Raw genomic sequence first — 11,390 nt, forward strand, 5'->3', positions numbered from 1 at the left:
CTTATAAAATAAGACTTTTAAGACTTACCTGTACAGGGACTTCCCTGGTGGTCCAGTGGTTAAGAATCCACCTTCCAATGCAGGGGACGCAGGTTTGATCCCTGGTCATGGAACTAAGATCCCACATGCCACGGGGCAACTAAGCCCACGCACCACAACTACTGAGCCTGCATGCTCTGGAGCCCGCACACCTCAACAAAAGATCCCACATGCCACAACTAAGACCCTACACAGCCAAATAAATAAATTTTTTTAAAAAAAAACTTACCTGTACATCCAAGAAAATCTCTAACGTTTGGTCCCTGATGGGGTAGGTGGGCACAGGGAGAGGCAAAGAATGAATGAAGATGAAGTTACTTAGGGAACAAGAAGCTGTCAGTATATACTGGTACAGTGTGGGCTTCAGAGATAAAATGAGCAGCCACTACTGACCCTTGGCAAATTCAGATAAGACATGAACACCCACAACTCCCAGACACTCTGTTGTGGGGAGAAACCACAGACTGGTTTCCATAGTCAGAATTCACAATCTTAAATAAGAAAATATTCCTCTTTACCACCACAAGAATTTATGTACCCCCTTTGCATAATGCCATTTTACAGAATGAACCCTTTGTATTGAGTATGTGGTAAGTATTTGATAAGAGTGATCAAAAGGGGACAGGTCAGCCCCTCAGAAGAGAATATGTTCGGAGAGTATATTTTTAATGTGAACTTATACCTAACAACATAGCTATTAACAGAGATTCAGGGAGTGGGACAGGAGGAGGGCAGATTCAGCTTTTTTGGAATCTAAAGTTATACAGGTTTAAGCCCTCTTTTGTGTGTGTGTGTGTGTGTGTGTGTGTGTGTGTGTATACACAAAATCATGAAAGAACAAAATGTCTGTAACCACTTTGATGTCATCTGATAGAGGGGAAATCTTACAGAAGGAAAACAGAGTGGAAAGAGATAGTGGTCTTAACTGATTGCAGTGAATAGACTTTACTTTTGCAAATTTTTTTTACAAAATTTACCAAGATTTATAACCAAATAAACCAATTGCTAAGGTCTTTCTCAAGAGCCCGTGCAACTGAGGGAAGTGAGTCTGAAGTTTGTGCTTCATTAGCTTCACAGTAAGTCTTCCCTGCAGCTATTATGGGCCAAAACTATCACCAGAACAATCTAAATTGCAGAGTCCTCAAGGGAGAAACATATTATATGTTGTAGGACACAATCAAATCGGACAGGGACAGCATGATGGGCTCCAAATGCCAACTGGCCAAGACCAAGGCTGGACAGGACGACTGCCACACTCTCCTTGACTGCATGGTGGAATCATATAAAGGGCATGGAGAAACAGCATCGTACGGTATCTGGGCTGTGCAGGGTGGCATTAAATGATGTAGATATAGTATCTCATCTTTTCAGTCCTGTGAGCGACGTTTTATTATGATCCTGAATTTTCAAATGAGAAGACTGAGGTAAAGAGAGGTTGATTTGCCCAAGTGAGAAGGCTGATAGCCAGGTTTTTTGTTTGTTTGTTTGTTTTAATCTATGTGCTTCCACTGCCCCTCACACTTCATTGCCTGTTGAGGTCAAGTTGATGTATGGTCCACAGTTAAACAGAACTGGTAACAAGGTCACCTGCCTGAAGTTTACCTACTTGTATGTGGGTTGTTTTCTGAGCTTTCCAATGCGGTGGTAAAGTACTTGAAATGTTTACAACCAGAGACGGGTTTGACGCGCTACGTGTGACTAGCTTCCAACTATTATAGATATACAACATCACTGTTTTTCAAGTATAAAATCAGAAAGCTGTGCATACTAAGAAATGCTAGAGGAACAAAGTATGTTTGGCTTCCTGTATGACATATTTGTGAATTGTTATGCTGTAAAGCCCAATTTTTCTCCCAATAAAGTGGGTTTTTTTTCCTTTTGAGTTAACACTTTTTATCAAGGTTGCTGGATATAGGAGCAACATAGAAAAATCAAGCACCCTCCTTTATGCCCACAATAAACAGTAGAAAATATATTAGAAACTTAACATCTCTAATTGTAATAAAAATATGTACCTAGGAATAAATACAAGAAATGTGCGTGATTTATGGAGAAAATTATACTTCATTGAAAGACATTAAAGACGATCCAAGTAAATGGAGAGATAAACCACAATAACGGCGAAAAGGAGGAGACCTTCAAGATGGCGGAAGAGTAACACGCGGAGATCACCTTCCTCCCCACAGATACACCAGAAATACATCTACACGTGGAACAACTCCTACCGAACCTACTGAACGCTGGCAGAAGACCTCAGACCTCCCAAAAGGCAAGAAACACCCCACGTACCTGGGTAGGGCAAAAGAAAAAAGAATAAACAGAGACAAAAGGATAGGGATGGGACCCGCACCAGTGGGAGGGAGCCGTGAAGGAGGAACGGTTTCCACACACTAGGAGCCCCTTCGCGGGCGGAGACTACGGTGGCGGAACCGGAAAGAGCTTCGGCGCCGCGGAGGAGAGCGCAGCCACAGGGGCGCGGAGGGCAAAGCGGAGAGATTCCCGCACAGAGGATCGGTGCCGACCGGCGCTCACCAGCCCGAGAGGCTTGTCTGCTCCCCCGCCGGGACGGCCTGAAGGGGGCTAGTGCGTCACGGCTAGCCGGGAGGGAGTCTGGGAAAATGTCTGGACCTGCCTAAGAGGCTAGAGACCATTGTTTCAAGGTGTGCGAGGAGAGGGGAATTCAGAGCACCGCCTAAACGAGCTTCAGAGACCGGCACGAGCCGCGGCTATCAGTGTGGACACCAGAGACTGGCATGAAACTCTAAAGCTGCTGCTGCAGCCACCAAGAAGCCTGTGTGCAAGCACAGGTCACTTTCCACACCTCCCCTCCCGGGAGCCTGTGCAGCCCGGCACTGCCAGGGTCCTGTGATCCAGGGACAACTTCCCCAGGAGAAGACAGGGCGCGCTTCAAGCTGTTGCAATGTTACGCCAGCCTCCGGCGCTGCAGGCTCGCCCCGCATTCTGTACCTCTCCCTCCCCCGGCCAGATCCCCCAAATCAGCTGCTCCTTTAACCCCATCCTGTCCGGGAGAGAACAGATGCCCTCAGGCGACCTACACGCAGAGGTGGGGCCAAACCCAAAGCTGAACGCCGGGAGCTGTGTGAACAAAGAAGAGAGAGGGTAATCTATCCCAGCAGCTTCAGGAGCAGCGGATTAAATCTCCACAGTCAACTTGATGTACCCTGCATCCGTGGAATACCTGAATAGACAACAAATCATCCCAAATTGAGGCAGTAGGCTTTGGAAGCAACGAGATATATATATATATATATATATATATATATATATATATATATACACACACACACACATATATTTTTTTCCCCTTTTTCTCTTCTTGTGAGCGTGTATGTGTATGCTTCTGTGTGTGATTTTGTCTGTATAGCTTTGCTTTTACCATTTGTCCTAGGGTTCCAGCCGTCCGTGTTTTTCTTTTTTTTCTTATAAGATATTCCACGCAAATGGAAACCAAAAGAAAGCTGGAGTACCAATTCTTATATCAGACAAAATAAACTTTAAAACAAAGACTATCACAAGAGACAAAGAAGGACACTACATAATGATCAAGGGATCAATCCAAGCAGAAGATATAATAATTGTAAATATTTATGGACCCCCACATAGGAGCACCTCAATATATAAGACAAACACTAACAGCCATAAAAAGGGAAATTGACAGTAACACAATCATAGTAGGGGACTTTAACACCCCACTTTCACCAATGGACAGATCATCCAAAATGAAAATAAATAAGGAAACACAAGCTTTAAATGATACATTAAACAAGATGCACTTAATTGATATTTATAGGACATTCCATCCAAAAACAACAGAATATACTTTCTTCTCAAGTGCTCATGGAACATTCTCCAGGATAGATCATATCTTGGGTCACAAATCAAGCCTTGGTCAATTTAAGAAAATTGAAATCATATCAAGTATCTTTTCTGACCATAACGCTATGAGACTAGATATCAATTACAGGAAAAAGTCTATAAAAAAACCAAACACATGGAAGCTAAACAATACACTACTTAATAACCAAGAGATCACTGAAGAAATCAAAGAGGAAATCAAAAACTACCTATAAAAAATGACAATGAAAACACAATGACCCCAAACCTATGGGATGCAGCAAAAGCAGTTCTAAGAGGGAAGTTTATAGCAATACAATCCTACCTTAAGAAACAGGAAACATCTCAAATAGACAACCTAACCTTACACCTAAAGCAATTGGAGAAAGAAGAACAACAAACCCCCAAAGTTAGCAGAAGGAAAGAAATCATAAAGATCAGATCAGAAATAAATGAAAAAGAAATAAAGGAAGCAGTAGCAAAGATCAATAAAACTAAAAGCTGGTTCTTTGAGAAGATAAAAAAAATTGATAAACCATTAGCCAGATTCATCAAGAAAAAAAGGGAGAAGACTCAAATCAATAGAATTAGAATTGAAAAAGGAGAAGTAACAACTGAGACTGCAGAAATACAAAGGATCATGAGAGATTACTACAAGCAACTATATGCCAATAAAATGGACAACCTGGAAGACATGGGCAAATTCTTAGAAAAGCACAACCTTCCGAGACTGAACGAGGAACAAATAGAAAATTTGAACAGACCAATCACAAGCACTGAAATTGAAACTGTGATTAAAAATCTTCCAAGAAACAAAAGCCTAGGACCAGATGGCTTTACAAGTAAACATTTAGAGAAGAGCTAACACCTATCCTTCTCAAACGCTTCCAAAATGTAGCAAAGGGAGGAACACTCCCAAACTCAATCTACGAGGCCACAATCACCCTGAGACCAAAACCAAAGATGTCACAAAAAAAGAAAACTACAGGCTAATATCACTGATGAACATAGATGCAAAAATCCTCAACAAAATACTAGCAAACAGAATCCAACAGCACATTAAAAGGATCATACACCATGATCAAATGGGGTTTATCCCAGAAATGCAATGATTCTTCAATATATGCAAATCAATCAATGTGATACACCATATTAATGAATTGAAGGAAAAAAACCATATGATAATCTTTACAGGTGCAGAAAAAGCTTTTGACAAAATTCAACAACCAGTTATGATAAAAACTCTCCAAAAAGTAGGCAGAGAGGGAAACTACCTCAACATAAAAAAAGTCATATATGACAAACCCACAGCCTGTATGGAAAACAAAAGACCCCAAATAGCCAAAGCAGTCTTGAGAAAGGAAAACAGAGCTGGAGGAATCAGGCTCCCTGACCTCAGACCATACTACAAAGCTACAGTAATCAAGATAGTATGGTACTGGCACAAAAACAGAAAGATGGATCAATGGAACAGGATAGAAAGCCCAGAGATAAACCCACACACATATGGTCACATTATTTTTGATAAAGGAGGCAAGAATATACAATGGAGAAAAGACAGCCTCTTCAGTAAGTGGTGCTGGGAAAACTGGACAGCTACATGTAAAAGAATGAAATTAGAACACTCCCTAACACCATACACAAAAATAAACTCAAGATGGATTAAAGACCTAAATGTAAGGCCAGACACTATAAAACTCTTAGAGTAAAACATAGGTAGAACACTCTATGACATAAATCACAGCAAGATCCTTTTTGACCCACCTCCTAGAGAAATGGAAATAAAAACAAAAATAAACAAATGGGACCTAATGAAACGCCAAAGCTTTTGCACAGCAAAGGAAACCATAAACAAGATGAAGACAACCCTCAGAATGGGAGAAAATATTTGCAAATGGAGCAACTGACAAAGGATTACTCTCCAAAATTTACAAGCAGCTCATGCAGCTCAATATCAAAAAAACAAACAACACAATCCAAAAATGGACAGAAGACCTAAATAGACATTTCTCCAAAGTAGATATACAGACTGCCAACAAACACATGAAAGAATGCTCAACATCATTAATCAGTAGAGAAATGCAAATCAAAACTACAATGAGGTATCACCTCACACCAGTCAGAATGGCCATCATCAAAAAATCTAGAAACAATAAATGCTGGAGAGGGTGTGGAGAAAAGGGAACCCTCTTGCACTGTTGGTGGGAATGTAAATTGATGCAGCCACTATGGAGAACAGTATGGAGGTTCCTTAAAAAACTAAAAATAGAACTACCATACGACCCAGCAATCCCACTACTGGGCATACACCCTGAGAAAACCATAATTCAGAAAGAGTCATGTACCACAATGTTCATTGCAGCTCTATTTACAATAGCCAGGACATGGAAGCAATCTAAGTGTCCATTGACAGATGAATGGATAAAGAAGATGTGGCACATATATACCATGAAATATTACTCAGCCATAAATAGGTATGAAATTGAGTTATTTGTAGTGAGGTGGATGGACCTAGATTCTGTCATACAGAGTGAAGTAAGTCAGAAAGGGAAAAACAAATACCATATGCTAACACATATATGGGATCTAAAAAACAAAAAAAGGTCATGAAGAACCTAGGGGCAGGATGGTAATAAAGACACAGACTTACTAGTGAATGGAGTTGAGGACACAGGGAGGGGGAAGGGTAAGCTGGGACAAAGTGAGAGAATGGCATGGACATATATACACTACCAAATGTAAAATCGATAGCTAGTGGAAAGCAGCCGCATAGCACAGGGAGATCAGCTCGGTGCTTTGTGACCACCTAGAGGGGTGGGATAGGGAGGGGGAGGGACGAAGACGCAAGAGGGAGGAGATATGGCGATATATGTGTATGTATAGCTGATTCACTTTGTTATAAAACAGAAACTAACACACCATTGTAAAGCAATTATATTCCAAAAAAGATGTTAAAAAAATACAAATGAGTAAAGAAAAAAGTAAAAATAATAATAATAATGGTTAGAAGAGTCAATACCAGAAACTGGCTAGTTTTTCCCTAAATTAATCTAAAAATTCAACTCAGTTCAAGTTGAAATCATGGCAGGCAGTTTCAGTAGCATTAGTGGTAGTATGGGCTCCTGGGTTTCTGGTCAGCAGCAGAAATGTGATTTTCGCACTGGCAGTGGAAGCAGGAAGTATAGGCTTGGGGCTCCCGGTGCAATGATGGCAGTGGCTTCCTGATCTCTGGGTAACTTCTCCTCCATTTTGTTCCACTAATCCTTCCTATACTTTTGTAACTAATTCCCTGTATTAAATGTCTCCTTACTTGAAATATCTCAGAGGTTTCTGTTTTGCTGACTGGACATTTAGTGGTACAAAAACACACATGTGTGTATTATGGACTGAATGTAGAATTCAATGAGGTGATGAGAGCAGGGCCCTCGTGATGGGATTAGTGACCTTGTAAGAAGAGACAGCAGAAAGCTCATTTTCCCTCTCTCTCTCTCTCTCCCCCTGCATGAACACAAAGAGGTCATATGAGCACACAACAAGATGGTGGCTGCCTACAAGCCAAGAGAAGAGGCCTCAGAGTGAAATCTACCTTGCCAACACCTTGACCTTGGACCTCCAGCCTCCGGAACTGCGAGAAATAAGTTTCCATTATTTAAGTTATCCAGTGTCTGGTATTTTGCTTAGCAACTTAATCCAGAACATAAAAAGAAAGTCAAGAAAATACCAAATATTAACTAAGATGAAAAATCTAAATGACAGTAGAACAGCAGGCTGAGTTTGAAGGAATAAAAGAAAAAGAGACAAAATAAGAGATGAGAAAAAGGATTTTTAAAAAGTCTTCCTCCTTTTTTCTCATATCCTCCTATTTGTTTTGTTTTCTTTTCTTTTAAAAAAGGAGAAACGTTTTTGGTTTTATTTTTTATTTTACAAGTGAAAAGGCCAAGTGAAGAATTGAGTGATTATCCAGGGAACTGAATTAGTATAAAAATTCTAAATAATTCAGGTCAAATCTCTTTTTTTCCCCATAGCAATGCTTTTTTTTTTTTTTTTTTTTTGCGGCATGCGGGCCTCTCACTGTTGTGGCCTCTCCCGTTGCGGAGCACAGGCTCCAGATGCGCAGGCTCAGCAGTCATGGCTCACGGGTCTAGCTGCTCCGCGGCATGTGGGATCTTCCCAGACCGGGGCACGAACCCGTGTCCCCTGCATCAGCAGGCGGACTCTCAACCACTGCACCACCAGGGAAGCCCAGCAATGCTTTTTAAACAACAGTATCTCTACGATTGTCTTAATCTTTTACTTGTCTCTGCATATAATACTAACGCTTCATCAATTCTAATGTACTGGACATAAGACATATCCAACAGCTAAATTTCAAGAGCAAAGGAAAAAATAATGAACTTCTGATGAAACCCAAGTGAAGAAAATACCCAAAACCTATGGGAAACTTATGTAGAATGCAAACTCCTCTAACAGGTAAGGTTATGCCATAATTTTGCAGCTGAAATGTTCAGGATCTTAATCTATTTTTGCGAAATAAAGGTGAAGTTGAGGGCTTCCCTGGTGACGCAGTGGTTGAGAGTCCGCCTGCTGATGCAGGGGACACGGGTTCGTGCCCCAGTCCGGGAAGATCCCACATGCCGCGGAGCGGCTGGGCCCGTGAGCCATGGGCACTGAGCCTGCGCGTCCGGAGCCTGTGCTCCGCAACGGGAGAGGCCACAACAGTGAGAGGCCCGCGTACCACCAAAAAAAAAAAAAAAAAAAAAAGTGAAGTTGAAGAAACAAAGTTTATTACTTTAAAAAAGTAAAATCTTTCTATAAATTATGTTTAAAAGGCGAGAATACTTGAAAAGAATTTTTTTAATATTGGGAACAGATCCAGATGTCAATTTCTTAGATGATCTACAAACTTAAAATGTTTGCAGACTTCCCTGGTGGTGCAGTGATTAGGAATCCGCCTGCCAATGCAGGGGACATGGGTTCAAGCCCTGGTCCGGGAAGATCCCACATTCCTCAGAGCAACTAAGCCAGTGTACCACAACTACCGATCCTGCACTCTAGAGCCTGCGAGCCACAACTGAAGCCCGTGTGCGTAGAACCCGTGCTCTGCAACAAGAGAAGCCACTGCAATAACAAGTTTGCGCACAACAAAGAGTAGTCCCCTGCTTGCTGCAACTAAAGAAAGCCCACGTAGCAATGAAGACCCAACACAGACATAAATAAATAAATAAAAATCAAGTTCCCTTTTAAAAAAAAAAAAAAGTTTGCAATACACTAAAATGCCACAGCTTCTATGTACAGGGAATGAGACTTATGGAGAGAATTTGGTAAATTTAGGAAAAATCAGACTGTCAGGCTAGAAAACTCACTCCTGGCCCCTAGCAGATGTGTGTCCCTTAACTGGGCCAAACACAAGCACATTTGTCTGCATATTCAAGCCCTCTTCCTTCAGGGTGCTGGAAAGCAAGATATCTTTTTGTGTAGCTATAATTTTTATGGTTAGACAAGTGTTTTTTGATGGGGCATTTCTGAATGACTTGAAAACTTGAATTTAGAGCTATGATTCTCCTAAGAGAGGAAGGAATATCAGAAATAGAATCTTTGAGCGGCTTTGTCAAAAGAAACACACTCTCACATGCCCCCTCCTCTTCCCAGTCGACAGTCCCGGTGTTGGGGGGAGGGGATCCTGATACTGAAGGGAGTGTGTAGCAGTCCCTCAGGCCTGCAAGAATCAGTGACACAGAAGAACAAATACGGAAAAATATTCTGTGGCAATAAGAAAGCAGTGTAAAAAAAAAATGCGAATTCTCATCTTGCTTTTTATTTCTTCTACTTTTATAAAACCATTGTTTCAAAACTTTCTTACAAAATTAAAAAAAAAAGACATACACATGACATGCAGGAGATGAGAATGATGTTCCTCTAATACAAAAGCATTAAACAATATTTCAGGTGCTACACAGCACGTCTGGCACATTTATTTATTAAGACCAGAATCCTCAGAGTTAACCACTGCGATATTTTCTAGCGCAGTATTATCGGTTGTGGAAAGTAATTTGCCTGAACTGCTCTCTTTTTCAGTCTCCTCCCAAGTAGTTATCAGAGGCTTCCCGAGGGTTTCTGGAAGCATGAACATTAGCACTCCACTCACGAAGGCCGAAGTCCCAACAAGCAACTAGAAGGAATTAAAAAAAGAATAAGTGACACATCGAGAAAGAAGGGTATCCTTTAGAGAATAATCATTTCTGAAACTTTTTCAGAGGGCAACAGAATTGAATTTGACCTAACAGTTGTCATGTATTCCTCAGTGAGACCTTTTGGTTACTTATGCTGGTCCAGGGGTTCTTTAATTTGTTGAATGGTCTTAATCTGATCACTCATTAACCACCTACTAAATAAATCCCAGTTACTACCTGCATTATTACTCACGTAGGCACTGTCCTAGGAGCTACACAGGGGAAAAAAAGTCCCTGCCCTATCTTCCCAGACTCCAAAGTCTCATGGGGAAACCCAGAGTCTTGGATTTGGACTTGATGGCCAGGGACTATCTTAGTCAACCCTGCCCCAGCCCAAAAAATGGACATGCTATCAGCATCCAATAAATGGTGGGGAATGAATGAATGCATGTATGCACAAATGAATGTTTCAATGAACCAAAACCTACAGAATTTAGGGGGAAACAAAACAGAGGCAATGGAAACTAGCTGCTACTGTGGGGGAGGGGTGGGTCCAAGTGATTTTCTGTAAAAATTCAGGAAAAAATTTCTTAACTTTCCAGGTTTTGACACATAAAAGGCAACCTTTTAGACTAGCACCAAGGCGTTTGCTTTTAAAAATGCAAATCACATTAAAAACTAAAGTCTGCACATCTATTCTCTGTTGATCATTATGTAGATTTGGGGTGAATTTTAGAACTAAATCTCTATATGGTCTGTAAAAACTTTGTCCTTATATAATTTAAACCCCTTTAGCAAAAAATACTGCCCAGGAAGACCCCATAAAAATAAATTAAGGCATGGTTTTTCTGATAAATCTGCATACTTGGTGCTTTTACAGCCTCTGAGACACAGTGCAACTGTGACGCGCTGTGAGGCCACATCACTAACGGCCGTGACCTGGGAAGACAGTTCCTTACTTTGTTTGCAGAACACTGACAACCTAAATCTAGAAATACAGGAGTAAGCCTAGAAGCAGTAACAGAATCTAAAGTGACATTGCAAAGGACGTAGAAACCCCAGAAGAGCCCTCTGCCAGGGTCTGAAAAACACTGAATAAGTCTAAACAAGAAATAGAATCAAATGGAAGATCCAAGACAAGACTGGATTTTCCTTTTTAACTTGGTAGTAAGAATAGGCACTAAACAAACTCAGAACCCTCCATCTCCTCTCTCACTCTCAGCAGAAGACCTGGTCTCCCATGGCCCTTGGCCAGCTCTCCCAACCCCACTACAAGCATCCCCTTCCCCCTCCCCCCTGCCCCCTCGCCCCCCCTCTCCCCCCCTC

The 11,390-nt window shown here is 41.3% G+C and overlaps 1 protein-coding gene across 1 annotated transcript in view; it reads right to left on the reverse strand.

The window, feature by feature from the left end:
* Positions 1–9,693: 9,693 nt before the first annotated feature.
* Positions 9,694–11,390, reverse strand: part of SLC22A16 (solute carrier family 22 member 16) — a 14,374-nt gene continuing 12,677 nt past the window's right edge. Inside the window, exon 5 of the mRNA XM_007450102.1 lies at positions 9,694–10,063. Within this exon, the coding sequence (XP_007450164.1) occupies positions 9,866–10,063 (198 nt within the window). The 3' untranslated portion in view covers positions 9,694–9,865. The remainder of the gene's footprint in view (positions 10,064–11,390) is intronic.

This window comes from Lipotes vexillifer, unplaced genomic scaffold (assembly GCF_000442215.2).
Source record: "Lipotes vexillifer unplaced genomic scaffold, Lipotes_vexillifer_v1.1 scaffold1238, whole genome shotgun sequence".
In the NCBI taxonomy this organism is placed as follows: domain Eukaryota; kingdom Metazoa; phylum Chordata; class Mammalia; order Artiodactyla; family Lipotidae; genus Lipotes; species Lipotes vexillifer.